Source organism: Heterodontus francisci, chromosome 1 (assembly GCF_036365525.1).
Source record: "Heterodontus francisci isolate sHetFra1 chromosome 1, sHetFra1.hap1, whole genome shotgun sequence".
Classification (NCBI taxonomy): Eukaryota; Metazoa; Chordata; class Chondrichthyes; order Heterodontiformes; family Heterodontidae; genus Heterodontus; species Heterodontus francisci.
In genome coordinates this window covers 86,669,933-86,685,982 of record NC_090371.1, presented here as the reverse complement: position 1 = coordinate 86,685,982, position 16,050 = coordinate 86,669,933, and the positions used below count along the sequence as shown (strand labels likewise).

Here is a 16,050-nt window from a genome sequence, read left to right as displayed (position 1 = left end):
CTTCTAGTTGGTAGAGGTCACTGGTTTGGAAGGTGCTGTCTAAGGAGCCTTGGTGCGTTGCTGCAGTGTATCTTGTAGATGGTACACACTGCTGCCACTGTGCGTCGGTGGTGGAGGGTGTGAATATTTGTGGATGGGGTGCTAATCAAGCGGGCTGCTTTGTCCTGGATGGTATCGAGCCTCTTGAGTGTTGTTAGAGCTGCAGCCATCCAGGCAAGTGGAGCGTATTCCATCACACTCCTGACTTGTGCCTTGTCGATGGTGGACAGGCTTTGGGGAGTCAGGAAGTGAGTTACTCACTGGAGTTTTCCTAGCCTCTGACCTGCTCTTGTAGCCATGGTATTTATATGACTACTCCAGTTCAGTTTCTGGTCAATGGTAACCCCTAGGATGTTGATAGTGGGGGATTCAGCGATGGTAATGCCATTGAATATCAAAGGGAGATGGTTAGATTCTCCTTGTTGGAGATGGTCATTGCCTGGCACTTGTGTGGCGCGAATGTTACTTGCCACTTATCAGCCCAAGCCTGGATATTGTCCAGGTCTTGCTGCATTTCTACACCAGTAATGTTGCACTGTTTAATTTCCAAGCATTAACCTATGTGTAGCACAGAAGATATTGGTATGGTTATTAATGAATACTTTGTGTCTGTCTTCACAAAAGAGGGGGACGATGCAGATATGGTAGTTAAGGAGGAAGAGTGTGAAGTATTGGATGTGATAAATACAGGGAGAGAGGAAGTATTAATGTGATTAGCATCCTTGAAAGTTGATAAATCACCAGGGCCAGATGAAATGTATCCGAGGCTGTTAAAAAGCAAGAGAGGAAATAGCAGAGGGTCTGACCATCATTTTCCAGTCCTCACTGGATACAGGTGTGGTGCTGGTGGATTGGTGAATTGCTAATGTTGTACCTCTGTCTAAAAAGGGACCAAAGGATAGACCGAATAATTACAGGCCAGTCAGTCTAAACTTAAAGTTATTGGAATCTATTCTGAGAGATAGGATAAACTTTCACTTAGAAAGGCACAGGTTCATCAAGGATAGTCAGCATGGATTTGTTAAGGGAAGATTTTGTTTGACCAACTTGATCGAATTTTTTGAAGAAGTAACAAGGAAGATAGATGAGGGTAGAGCAGTTGATGTGGTCTACATGGATTATGGCCAGGCTTTTGACAAGGTCCCACATGGCAGACTGGTTTTTAAAAAAAAAAAAAATCCCATGGGATCAAGGAAATGCAGCAAGGTGGATACAAAATTGAAGCAGTGGCAGGAAACAAAGGGTAATTATTGACAGCTATTTTAGCGATTGGAGGGCTGTTTCCAGTGGCGTTCCGCAGGGCTCAGTACTGGGTCCCCTTTTTGTGGTGTATATTCACGATTTGTATGTAAATGTAGGGGGCATGATCAAGAAGTTTGCAAATGACACTAAGATTGGTTGTGTGGTAGATAGCGAGGAGGATAGCTGTGAGGCTGCAGGAAGATATTGATCTGGTCAGATGGGCAGAAAAGTGGCAAATGGAATTCAACTTCGTGAAGTGTGAGGTGATGCATTTGGGAAGGTCAAACAAGGCAAAGGAATACACGATTAATGGGAAAATACTGAGAAGTGTAGAGGAAGTAAGGGACCTTGGAGTGGATGTCCGCAGATCCCTGAAGGGAGCAGGACAGGTTGATAAGGTGGTTAGGAAGGCATATGGAATCCTTTCCTTTATTAGCCGAGGTATAGAATACAAGAGCAGGGAGATTATACTGGAACTGTATAAATCATTGGCTAGACCACAACTTGAGTACTGTGTGCAGTTCTGGTCACCTCATTACAGAAAGGATTTAATTGCACTAGCGAGGGTACAGAGGAGATTTACGAGGATTTTGCCAGGACTGGAAAAGTGCAGCTATGAGGAAAGATTGGATAGGCTGGGATTGTTCACCTTAGAACAGAGAAGGCTGACGGGAGATCTGATTGAAATGTACAAAATTTTGAGGGACCTGGATAGAGTGAAGGTGAAGGGCCTATTCACCTTAGCAGAGAGATCAGTGATGAGGGGGCATAGATTTAAAGTGATTGGTAGAAAAATTAGAGGGGAGATGAAGAAAAACGTTTACACCCAGAGGATGGTGATGGTCTGGAGCGCACTGCCTGAAAGGGTAGTTGAGGCAGAGACTCTCAACTCATTCAGAGCATGTCTGGATATGCATCTCAAGTGCTGTAACCTGCACGGCTACGAACCAAATGCTGGAAGGTGGGATTAGGCTTGGTGGCCATAAACTTTCTATGATTCTATGATCAATAGATTTGAAATTCATTTCTTTTTATCAAGGTTCTCTGCTGATATTTTGAAATGTTTAGTTTTAGATTGCTTTGGATTTTGATTGTATTTAGCTGTGAAGAGGAGGGTCATTGAGTCATTTACAGCATAGAAGGAGGCAATTTGGCCCATCGAGTCCATGCTGGCTGTCCAAGGAGAAATCCAACCAGTCCCACTCCCCTGCTTGATCTCTGTGGCTCTGCAAGTTTATTTCCTTCAAGTGCCCATCCAATTTCCTTTTGAATTCATTGATTGTCTCCACTTCCATGTCATTACCACTCGCTGCATAAAAAAAAAGTTGTAGAAACATAGAAGAGCAGGAGTAGGCCATTCGGCCCTTCGAGCCTGCTCCACCATTCAATACGATCATGGCTGATCATCCAAACTCAGTAACCTGTTCCAGCTTTCTCCCCATATCCCTTGATCCCATTAGCCCTAAGAACTATATCTAACTCTTCCTTGAATATATTTAATGATATAGCCTCAACTGCTTTCCGTGGTAGAGAATTCCACAGGTTCAGCACTCTCTGGGTGAAGAAATCTCTCCTCATCTCAGTCCTAAATGGCTTACTCCTTATCCTTAGACTGTGACCCCTGGTCCTGGACTCCCCCGCCATGGGGAACATCCTTCCTGCATCTAATCTGTCCAGTCCTCTTAGAATTTTGTATGTTTCTCTGAGATCCCCTCTCATTCTTCTAAACTCTAGCAAATACAAGCCTCATCGACCCAATCTCTCTTCATACGTCAGTCCTGCCATCCCTGGAATCAGTCTGGTGAAGCTTCACTGCACTCCCTCCATAGCAAGAACATCCTTCTTCAGATAAGGAGACCAAAACTGCACACAATACTCCAGATGTGGTCTCACCAAGGCCTTGTATAATTGCAGCAAGACAGCCTTGCTCCTGTACTCGAATCCTCTCGCTATGAAGGCCAACATACCATTTGCTTTCTTAACTGCCTGCTGCACCTGCATGCTTACTTTCAGCGACTGGTGCACAAGGACACCTAGGTCTCGCTGCACCTCCCCCTTATCCAATCGATCGTTGTTCAGATAATCTGCCTTTCTGTTTTTGCCAACAAAGTGGATAACCTCACATTTATCCACATTATACTGCATCTGCCATGTATTTGCCCACTCACTCAACCTGTCCAAATCACACTGGAGCTTCTCAGCATCCTCCTGACAGCTCACACTCCCACCCAGCTTTGTGTCGTCTGCAAACTTGGATATATTACATTTAATTCCCTCATCTATATCATTAATATATATTGTGAATAGCTGGGGTCCTAGCACTGATCCCTGCGGTACCCCACTAGTCACTGCCTGCCACTCGGAAAAAGACCCGTTCATTCCTAATCTTTGTTTCCTGTCTGCCAACCAGTTCTCTATCCATGTCAGTACCTTACCCCCAATCCCACGTGCTTTAATTTTGCACGCTAATCTCTTATGTGGGACCTTATCGAAAGCCTTCTGAAAGTCAAAATATACCACATCCACTGGTTCTCCCTTATCTATTCTACTAGTTACATCCTCAAAAAATTCCAGTAGATTTGTCGAGCATGATTTCCCTTTTGTAAATCCATGTTGACTTTGTCCAATCCTGTCATTGTTTTCCAAGTACTCTGCTATTACATCTTTTATAATGGATTCTAGCATTTTCCCCACTACTGATGTCAGGCTAACCTGTCCATAATTCCCTGTTTTCTCTCTACCTCCTTTTTAAATAGTAGGGTTATATTAGCTACCCTCCAATCCATTGGAACTGTTCCAGAGTCTATAGAATTTAGAAAAATGACCAGCAATGCATCTACTATTTCCAGGGCCATTTCCTTAAGTGCTTTGGGATGTAGATTATCAGCCCCTGGGGATTTATCAGCCTTCAATCCAATCAATTTCCGTAACACCATTTCCTTACTAATACTGATTTCATACAGTTCCTCCTTCTCACTCGACCCTCTGTTCCCCAACATTTCTGTGTCTTCCTGTGTGAAGACAGAACCAAAGTATGTATTTAATTGGTCTGCTATTTCTTTGTTCCCCATTATAAATTCCCGTTTCTGACTGTAAGGGACCCACATTTGTCTTCACTAATCTTTTTCTCTTCACATATCTATAGAAGCTTTTACAGTCAGTTTTTATGTTCTCTGCAAACTTACTCTCATACTCTATTTTCTCCTTCTTAATCAATCCCTTTGTCCTCCTTTGCTGAATTCTAAACTGCTCCCAATCCTTAGGTTTGCTGCTTGTTCTGGCCATTTTATATTTCTCCTCCTTGGATCTAATACTATCCCTAATTTCTTTTGTGAGCCACCCTTCCTGTTTTATTTGTTCCTCACATTCCCCTGCACCCTTGCCCAAAACCTTCAATCTGTGTCCCCTCGTCTTTGTACCATCAGTTAATGGGAACAGTTTTTCCTTGTCTAACATATCTAAGCCTGTCATAATCTTGTACACCTCTATCAAATCTTCCCTCAGTCTCCTTTGCTCCAGGGAGAACAACCCCAACTAAGCTTGGCTGGGATCTTGTTCACTTCCTGATGTCAGCTCAGTGGCGGGGCCAGAAGATCGGAGCAGCAGCGGCCCACCATGGAACCCGACACCAGGATTGCCAGGCACAGTCTTCCCAGTGGCGGGGAAGCACGTCTGGCCCTCCGCCACTCTGTGATCGGACCCACCTTTACATGTTTAAATTACCTGTTTGCTTGAATTAAAATGAAAATTGGAGTGATTTTACCTGCATTTCCAGATCTTTAGAACGATGTGCGGCACTCATGCGCCTTCACTTTCCCGTCCAGGGAAAGCTGGCACCACTGAGCTGTGGAAGGGGGAGCTCTGCATTTATAGTGTAGTTGGGGGAGGGAACGGGGGCAACTCTGCAAAATGTCGCCAACACCTGTGCAGAAACAGTCGATGCCGTTCATGGCGTCACCAAGGCTGCCCCACCACGTGATTGGGGGGGTGGTGTGCACTGCCACCCTGCATATGATAATACACCGCCGGGAGCAGCAGTGGGACCACAAGATTCAGCACCTTGTAATTAAAATCCCCCATCCCTGGAACCATTCTGGTAAATATCCTCTGCATCCTGTCAAGGACTCTTGCATCCTTCCGAAAGTGAGGTGACCAGAACTGGTGCAATACTCTAGTTGGGGCTTTATAGAGGTTCAGCATAACCTCCCTGCTTTTGTACTCTATGCCTTTGTTTTTGAAGCCCAAGATCCCACATGCTTTGCTAACCACTCTCAATGTGTTCTGCCACCGTCAAAGATGGATGCACTCCCAGGTTCCTCTGTTCCTGTACACTCTTTAGAACTGTGCTGTTAAGTATATATTGCCTCACCCTATCTGTTCTTCCAAAATGCATCACCTCACACTTGTCTGTATTAAATTCCATCTGCCACTTGTCTGCTGGCCTATCTATGTTCTTTTGCAGGCGGTTTGTATCATCCTCACGGTTTGCCACTCCTCCAAGTTTAGTTTCATTGGCAAATTTTGAAATTCTACTCTATTCCAAGAGCCAAGTCATTTTTCTCTATCAAAAAAAGCAGTGGTCCTCCTAGCACCGAGCCTTGGGGAACACCACAGTCTACCATCCTCCAGTCTGAAAAGCAACCATTTACCACAATTCGCTGTTTTCTGTCCTTAAGCCAATTTTTTTTATCCAATTGGACACTGACCCTCCAATTCCATGAGCCTCATTTTTGTTAACCAGCCTTTTATGTGGTACTTTATGAAATGCTTTCCATAATCCATATCGACAACATCCACCACATTCCCTTCATCAACTTTTTCTGTTACATCATCAAAAAATCAATTAGAATAGTCAAGCATAATCTTTTACAAATCTGTGCTGACTATCCTTAATTAACTCGAACCTCAAATAGCCAGATTTCACCCTATTCTTGCCTGATAACTGCACACGTGCACTATTCAGCAGGAGTCCTGGTGATTTTTATTTTTGAGGTCTAGTTATCAAACCCTCTCTACTACCACAGCTAAGATCAGCAAAGCATTTAAACAGCTAAGTTGAACTTGTTTTTAAAAATATTTTTAAAACAAGTATTTTTGAGTCAAATATTAATACATACACCAAGGTGTAATGTGGATGCTGGAAATCTGAAATAAAAACAGAAAATGTTGAAAGCACTCAGCAGGTCAGGCAGCATCAATGGAGAGAAAAACAGTCAAAGCTTCAGGTTGATGATCTTTCATCAGAACTGGAGGATAGCAAATGTTGTCCCCTTGTTCAAGAAGGGGAGTAGAGACAGCCCTGGTAATTATAGACCTGTGAGTCTTACTTCGGTTGTGGGTAAAATGTTGGAAAAGGTTATAAGAGATAGGATTTATAATCATCTTGAAAAGAATAAGTTCATTAGAGATAGTCAGCACGGTTTTGTGAAGGGTAGGTCGTGCCTCACAAACCTTATTGAGTTTTTTGACAAGGTGACCAAACAGGTGGATGAGGGTAAAGCCGTGGATGTGGTGTATATGGATTTCAGTAAGGCGTTTGATAAAGTTCCCCACGGTAGGCTATTGCAGAAAATACATAAGTATGGGATTGAAGGTGAATTAGTGCTTTGGATCAGAAATTGGCTAGCTGAAAGAAGACAGAGGGTGGTGGTTGATGGTAAATGTTCATCCTGGAGTATAGTTTCTAGTGGTGTACCGCAAGGATCTGTTTTGGGGCCACTGCTGTTTGTCATTTTTATAAATGACCTGGATGAGGGTGTAGAAGGGTGGGTTAGTAAATTTGCGGATGACACGAAGGTCGGTGGAGTTGTGGATAGTGCCGAAGGATGTTGTAGGTTACAGAGGGACATAGATAGGCTGCAGAGCTGGGCTGAGAGATGGCAAATGGAGTTTAATGCGGAAAAGTGTGAGGTGATTCACTTTGGAAGGAGTAACAGGATTGCAGAATACTGGGCTAATGGGAAGATTGTTGGTAGTGTAGATGAGCAGAGAGATCTTGGTGTCCAGGTACATAAATCCCTGAAAGTTGCCACCCAGGTTAATAGAGCTGTTAAGAAGGCATATGGTGTGTTAGCTTTTATTAGTAGGGGGATCGAGCTTAGGAGCCATGAGGTCATGCTGCAGCTGTACAGAACTCTGGTGCGGCCGCACCTGGAGTATTGCGTGCAGTTCTGGTCACCGCATTATAGGAAGGATGTGGAAGCTTTGGAAAAGGTGCAGAGGAGATTTACTAGGATGTTGCCTGGTATGGAGGGAAGGTCTTACGAGGAAAGGCTGAGGGACTTGAGGTTGTTTTCGTTGGAGAGAAGGAGGAGGAGAGGTGACTTAATAGAGACATATAAGATAATCAGAGGGTTGGACAGGGTGGATAGTGAGAGCCTTTTTCCTCGGATGGTGATGGCAAACACGAGGGGACATAGCTTTAAGTTGAGGGGTGATAGATATAGGACAGATGTCAGAGGTAGTTTCTTTACACAGAGAGTAGTAGGGGCGTGGAACGCCCTGCCTGCAACAGTAGTAGACTCGCCAACTTTAAGGGCATTTAAGTGGTCATTGGATAGACATATGGATGAAAATGGAATAGTGTAGGTCAGATGGTTTCACAGGTCGGCGCAACATCGAGGGCTGAAGGGCCTGTACTGCGCTGTAATGTTCTATGCACGTATATAGTATGTATTTGTGCATAATATAAAATCATCCTCACACTACCTTAGTAAATTAACTGAAAAGTGAGTGGATGTTCAGCACTTTTCCCAGCAAACTGTGGAATGGTATGACATGGACATCCATTTCAAGTCTTGTCATCAGAGGAGTTGATGAGTATTTCCCAACAATTCAGAGCTCCCCAATGGTTAAATGTAGTAAATCATGCAGATCAGAAGGACCCCAGGTTCTAACACTTAACTGCAGTGAGATAGCCAGCTTCATTTCGGGCTGGAGGAAGGTTTGTAGTGGAATTCCCCAGGGATTGGTGTTGGGACCCTTGCTTTTCCTGATGGATATTAATGACCTAGACCTTGGTGTAAAGGGCACAATTTCAAAGTTTGCAGATGATACGAGACTTGGAAGCATTGCGAATTATGAGGAGGATAGTGTAGAACATCAAAAGGATATAGACAGGTTGGTGGAATGGGTAGACAGATGGCAGATGAAGTTCAATGCAGAGAAATGAAGTGATTCATTTTGGTAGGAAGAACATGGAGAGATAATATAAAATAAAGGGCGCAATTCTAAAGGAGGTGCAGGAGCAGAAGGACCTTGGTGTATATATGCATAAGTCATTGAAGGTAGCAGGACAGGTTGAGTGAGTATCCTGGGCTTTATTAATAGGGGCATAGAGTACAAGAGCAAGGAAGTTATGTTGAACTTGTCTAAGACACTAGTTCGGCCTCAGCTTTTAGAAAATACGTGAGGGCATTGGAGAGATTACAGAAAAGATTCCCGAGAATGGTTCCAGGGATGAGGAATTTCAGTTATGAAGATAGATTGGAGAAGTTAGGACTGTTTTCCTTGAAGAGAAGGCTGGGAGGTAATTTGATAGAGGTATTCAAAATCATGAGGGGTCTGGACAGAGTAGACAGAGAGAAGCTGTTCCCACTTGTGAAAGGATTGAGAACGAGAGGCCACAGATTCTAAGTATTTGGTAAGAGAAGCAGAAGTGACATGAGGAAAAACTGTTTTATGCAGCAAGTGGTTAAGGTCTGGAATGCGCTGCCTGGGAGAGTGTTGGAGGCAGGTTCAATTCAAGCATTCAAAAGGGAATTAGACAGTTATATGAAAAGGAAGAAGGTGCAGGGTTATGAGGAGAAGGCAGGGGACTGGAACTGAGGGAATTGCTCTTTCAGAGAGCCAATGCAGACACAATGGGCTGAATAGCCTCCTTCTGCACTGCAACGATTCTGTGATTCTGGGAGGCAATACAGTTGGCCTCAGCATCCCTGAGCTTGGAAAGGAGCAAAGTATTGTTCAGGGTTCCTGCTTCTGATCACTGATCCCTGCTGCAAGTGTGTTGTGTTGGAAGATTGGGCCCAGCTATGGTAGCCCCATGATGAAATGACCGCCATGACTTTCCTTGTTCTGACTTGCACATGATAAATATTCACTTGGATGAGGTGCTGGAAATCTACTAATGCCTATGGAATCATGTCCCAGCGTGAGTGCAGGAGAGGTAGGGAAGGTAAAGTTGATCATCTGTATATCATGAGGTTAATCGACTTCAGTTAGGCTGTGAGATTTTCCTCCCTTTGGTAAGAGGGAATTTTTATCACGTTATCCTGACAATATTAGTGTTGGCATAAAGTGAATTTGAGCATTTTCCTCTGGAAACTGGTATGATTGCATTACTTTGAATTGAATGGTCGGCTTTTACGAGCATCCAAATATTCACCATATTCTACTTTTATATCTAATTGTTCAGGTTTCAAAGTTCAAAGTCTGGAAAAATCTACTTGCACAGTGATATAAGGCTGCTGTTTTCCCGAAAATCAAGTGAAGTGGATTCTGGGATACCTTATGAGTTAAAGTCATTTACAGAAATGCCAAGAAATCCAAAATATTCACCACGAGTTTAGCACATCAATTTCAAGATTATCTATATTGCAGTTCAGTGATTATTTATCTCGCGACTGGCTCTAACTAGTGGAACAAAAACTTAGTTTCAGTTCAGTGTTAATGCGCATGCTTTGTAATAAACATTAAAGATTTGTTTAAAGTGCAGTTTCCGATTGTGGCATTCTGTAAATTTTGATTTTAAAAAGCAAGGAAACTTGCTTTAATGTAAACCTACAATATTTAATAGACACTTTTGCCCTCCATTCATGGAAATTTAGCTCCTGGTCCTCAGTATCAACATCCCATTTTACTTTGAAACACTGATCTATTTACCTTAAATATCTTCCATTGCCTGTATTAATAATTATTGTTATTATGTGGTTTTTCTGATATGTAAATCAATCAAGACCACAAAAGACAAATATTTGCAGTGTGGGAAGAAATAAATAAAAAAGGGTTGGTTTAACTCTTTAACCTATAGAGCTTATGCAGAAGTCTTTACAGTATTTAATAGGGGCACCTCTTCGATAGACATCTATCTGGATAATGCTGCTTTTTTCCAAAAACACTTTCACCCCTTCTCTGAAAAAACTGAATTTTGTGATAGATTTAAATGTCTTGCTAAATATTCAGTTTGAGACATAAACTGATTTTAACTTGTTCTTTACATAGTCTCTCATATACAGAATTAATACTAACAAGACTGTTAGGTAGGGAGCAAGAGGAAGGTGAGAAAACATGGGGGATTGGCAGTAGTTTAGAAAAATATTTTAAATTTTAAAAAGTGAATTCTTCCATTTTTAAATTATTTCTTTCTGCCTTAGTTTTTTCACTCGTGCCAAATACCATTTTCTGGTTGGGAGGGTAGGTGAGAAACTTTTTCCCCAGACCTTTGCTGACGCTACTCTTCCAGCAGCAACTAGCAAATGCACAAGGCGAAGGAGGTACATTTGATTAGTTTGATTTTTGCATTATTATCTAGCCCCTGTTTTCCCCTTGACATCCCAACCACAGACCCATGTCCTGCTTCTTGGCACACAGAATTTGTGTAAAAATGCACTGTGGCACTTGGTGATGGTATATTTAATGATCTTCACATTTGCCAAAGTGTTTTGGGAAGGAGAATTTTTTTGGCCAATGGACATCCAGGTAGCCTTCCAGACTGGAATAAATAATACCTTTTGTACAGGCCATCTGTAGGTTAAAAAGTTAATTAAAATGTTTCCTAATGTTAGAATTTTTTTTCATTATGCACTGTGTGGTACTATATATGGAAGGTACGCTTCAGAAATCTACATCTGTTTTTGTTCTTATCATTATCATTGTTGTCCAAACTCCTAAACCTACAAATCATATTGTTGAAACAGTTGTAGAAACACGAAGCTAAGTGAGGTAGATTGTATTTTTTGATGGAATAAACTGTTCCTGTAAAAATATTAGTTTTGAATGTTCTTTTAAAACTTGTGCAAAATAATATATTGATTTTGAGTCTCTATATGTACAGTAAAAGAATTTCCCCAGTGGCTTACTCTGAAAACTGCTGATCCATACAGTCCAAAAGGACCCCAGATTTGATCTCTGGCCTGTGTTAGCTGATGTTAACTGGGCAGCAATAAGAATGCTATATTGCCATTAGAAGCCCTAAGTTGCAGAAATAAAAATCAGGTTTCAAGTCCTGATTGTTAGCCAGCTCATGGTAGAAGTATATGTGGATGGACATTGGGTGAGAACAAGCTGAGGTTTGCCTGCGATTTCTCTTGCGCTTCAATAGCATGGCAACAGTTGTCTTGATGCAAAGATAAAGAATGCCCGCTAGGGCCAGTAACCCAATGGCAACCGAGGCTTGTGGAACTATATCCATTAAGGAGCCTATGCCTTCAGTAGATAAGGGGGGAAAATTGGTGATGAAAAAATAATCTACACTGGTGGTGCATGGAAGAGGCCTGTGTGCTTCATCTGACTCCAATACATGTAATCTGATGACCATCATCCAGTTTGAAAAGCTTTTAATATATAAAAATTTGTACAGTGAGAAAGGCCCCAAGAAAATACCAGGTCATTACTGGTCCATGGCAATTGATTATAGGCCCCAATTCCACAGAAAAGAGGAAATAAGGCTAGGTGGGGAGTTATGGAAAAGGTAAAATAAAATGAAAGATAAAAGTAAGCAAAATAATTGGTAGAGGGGAGAGTTGCAAAGACAAATGTACTTTCTGCTTTGTTCTCTTCCTCTTTGAGAAAGGCAAAAATTTGAGGGCGACAAAAACATTGTTGCGTTGTTTAGTGAATCAGCTACAGAGTCAGTAACTTAACCCATAGGACAAGACTTACAGCCGAGTTTCACCTGACTGAGAGCTTCTCATTGTTGAGATATTTCCTTATTGACATACCATAATAGTCATGTTATCCTTCATAATAAATGTTTCCTTATTTTTCCCCTTCTCAATTTAAAATTCAATTCTGTGTTTTGGGCGCTGGCTGCCTTTGCATTATTATCTGATGGAAACTTTAGACAGGCCTTTGTAAAATTCACTGTTCAGCTGGGTGCCAGAAGGAAATGAGCAGAAGGAAGCATCTGGCCTCTGGCTTACTCTTCCCTGACAATCCATCTGTGAAGAAAAATGCCAAATGAGTAATAATAGTGCCTATTTTAATAAAGGTATCACAAAATCCTTGCACAGTCCTGTACCTGCACCACACATGTATTTGTGCCTTCGACTCTCAGTGTGCCAAGGTATACATTCTGGCTCCTGAGAAAACCCCTCTACATGTGATCGTGGCAAATATTTTACAGTATACCACAGAAAGCTGTATTTAAAGAAAAAAGTATTTTTCTCTGTTTGAAATAATGTTACTGTGTGCCTATTTACATTTGTAATATAATTATGTAGAATTTAAGTTTAATGTGTTAATAGAAGTGCAGCAATGTTAATAAAAGTACATTCAACCCAAAACATTGGGCTATCTACAGAAAGGTGTCCTCTAAAAATGTTTATATATATATATATATATATTGTACTTTATGTAAGCTAATTGCTTTGCCTCACTCTGTGGCTCTCGTGTAAGTATAATTCACAGGACAATACAATACAGTACAATGAATGCAGTCCAAAACAAGTTTTTTTAAAAACTGGTAGGGGATACAGCTTTGCAGGAACGGCAAGCTGGCGGACCATGGGAATCATTAGTGTAGCTGAAAGCACATTCCAGACAACACAGAGAAAAAACTTGCATTTATGTTGCACCTTGTCAAGTCCTCAGAGATGTTTTGAACCGCCTCACCACCAATCAATTAGCTTTGCGGTTATGTAGGTCCCATGAACAGCAAGCAGGAAAAAGAATGACCAGTTGATCTATTTTTGGTGGTATTGGTTTGGGAGCTATGTTGGCCAGGATGCTGGGAAAATTCCCTGCTCTTCTTTAAATGCCCAGCTGACAGGCAGATTTTAGCATCCATCCCAAATATAGCACCTCAAACAATTACTCAGTATTGGATTTGACTGTTGGTCTAGAATTAGGTGTTTGCAATCTGCAATGGAGCACAAATCCACAATCTTCTGACTCAGATGAGAATGGTATTACTTGAGTCAGGTTGACACTTGGCTGGCAAACAACTTCAATACACCCACCAGAATTTTTTTTGAGAACATAATGAAATTCCTGGCACAAGAAAATTAGTACTGACCTTGGCTGATTAAGCGGAAGTGTGACCAGGAAAAGCATATGATGTTGCTAGGACTGCTGCCCAAAAAAGAGTGTGCTCTTTACGAGAGTTATGCCTAACACTGGAGACAGCAAATTTCACCAGTTGATTTTGATGTCCCTCCCTCTCTGGGTGCCTATGGTCTAATCTGGCAAAATAAATGACCATTCCAGAATTTTATCTTGAAATCGGATTAGCAATGTTCATTTCTGAACCCTTGAAATTGCATGAAAGTTTTACTTTGTGAAGGCTCCTCACCCCTGCATCTATGTTCATTATTATACTTTAACACATTTCATGTTTTTGATATGCGAATACTGTATTGTCTGTTCAACAACAATGTGCATTTATATAGTGCCTTTAATATTATAATGTCCCAAGGCACTTTACAGGGGCATTATTAAGCAAAATTTGACACCGAAAGACAGATATTAAAACAGATGACCATAAATTTGGTCAAAGAGTTAAGTTTTAAACAGTGTCTTAAAGGGAGAAAAGAGTGATTGAGAGGTTTAGGAGGGAATTCCAGAGGAGATAGGACCTAGGCAACTAAAGGCATGGCAATCAAAGGTGACCGATGGAAATCAGGGACAAGCAAGACCAGAATTGGAGGAATGCAGAGATATCAGGATTGTAGGGTGGAAAAGATTACAGTGATGGGGAAGGGGAGACCATGGAGGGATTTTGAACACTGGGATAAGAATTTTAAATTCAAGCCATTGCCAATACAGGTCAGCAAGCAAAGGGGTGATGGGTGAACAGGACTTGGTGCGAATAAGGATACAGGCAGCAAAGTTTGGATGAACAGGTTTACGGAAGGAGGGAGCCTGGCCAGGAGAGCATTGGAATTATCAAGCTTGGAGGTCAGAAAAGAATAAATGATGGTTTCAGCAGAAAATGGGCTGTGGCAGCAGTGGAGATGAGCAATGTTATGGAGGTGGAAGTCAGCAGTCTTGGTGATGCAGAGGATATGACCATCAGAAGCTCAGCTCAGGGTCATATAGGATACTGAGGTTACAAATGGTCTGGTTCAGCCATGGAGTGGAATGAAGTCAGTGGTTAGAGAATGGAGATTGTGACAGTTACTGATAGTCAGATTTTATGACTCAGGTTGTGTACATGGAAGAAAGCATTTTATTTTTTGTAAATACTGAACTCGTGTTAGAATAATAATCCTTATTCAATAATAAACTACTCACAAACGTTCAGAGAGCTCACTGGGCAAATGCCCAATGTGATGGGATACTGAGCCAAAAGAGGACAAAGGTAAACTAGGGTTTCTATGACTGAACGCTATCTAATGACTACTGGTGCAAGATAATTATATATGCCAAATGTCGAGATTAAGTTCGGCTTTGAGGTCCTGTAAATGTTTACTGTTGAGACTGAAAAATGGCTATTTGTAGAAGATTGATGAAGAATTCTGGCACCTGTGAAGCCTATAGACCAGCAATAGTCAGTATCCAAAAGAGAGAAAAATAAGATATAAAAACAAGAAATACTGGAAACACTCAGCAGGTCTGGCAGCATCTGTGGAGAGAGAAGCAGAGTTAATGTTTCAGGGCAGTGACCCTTCATCATAACTGGCAGAGGCTAGAAATGTAATAGGTTTTAAGCAAGTAAAGCGGGGGTGGAGCAAGAGATAACAAAAGAGAAGGTGTTGACAGGACAAGGTCACAGAGAACAACTGACCAGGAGGTCATGGAGCAAAGCCAAATGGTATGTGAATGGTGTGGTGAAAGACAAAGCGTTAGTGTAGAGAGGGTGTTAATTGACAGAAAACTGAGCGGCCTGGCCCCAAGCACAAATATGAAAACAACAGTGGGTAGGCACGGTAGAAAAAAACTAAACAAACTAAAATAAAATAAACACATAAAAAAGAAAAAAATAAGTAAAAATAAAAACGGGCGCCTGTCATGTTCTGAAATTATTGAACTCAATGTTCAGTTCGGCAGGCTGTAGTGTGCCGAATCGGTAAATGAGGTGCTGTTCCTCGAGCTTGCGTTGATGTTCACTAGAACACTGCAATAATCTCAGGACAGAGATGAGAGCAGGGGGGGAGTGTTGAAATGGCCAACAATGGGAAGCCTGGGGTCATGCTTTCGGACTGAGCAGAGGTGTTCTGCAAAGCCACCACCCAGTCTACGTTTGGTCTCCCCATTGTAGAGGAGACCACATTGACAGCAGCGAATACCGTACACTAAATTGAAAGAAGTACAAGTAAATCGCTGCTTCATCTGAAAGGAGTGTTTGGGGCCTTGGATAGTGAGGAGAGAGGAGATAAATGGACAGGTATCACACCTCCTGCGATTGCAGGGGAAGGTGCCCTGAGAAGGGAACAGGGTGGTGGGGGTAATGGAGGAGTGGACCAGGGTGTCACGGAGGGAACGAACCCTTCGGAATGCTGACTGGAAGGGAGGGGAAGATGCATATGGTAGTGGCATCATGCTGGAGGTGGCGGAAATGGCAGAGTATGATCCTTTGGATGTGGAGGCTGGTGGGGTGGAAAGTGAGGA

The 16,050-nt window shown here is 42.0% G+C and overlaps 1 protein-coding gene across 5 annotated transcripts in view; it reads left to right on the top strand.

Moving 5' to 3' along the window:
* The window catches only part of LOC137370556 (atos homolog protein B), a 172,057-nt gene extending 159,272 nt beyond the window's left edge, over window positions 1-12,785 (top strand). For all 5 annotated transcript variants that reach the window (XM_068032728.1, XM_068032724.1, XM_068032725.1 and 2 more), the window contains one exon: window positions 9,698-12,785. In XM_068032728.1, the coding sequence (XP_067888829.1) occupies window positions 9,698-9,851 (154 nt within the window). In that variant the 3' untranslated portion in view covers window positions 9,852-12,785. The remainder of the gene's footprint in view (window positions 1-9,697) is intronic.
* Window positions 12,786-16,050: the final 3,265 nt, after the last annotated feature.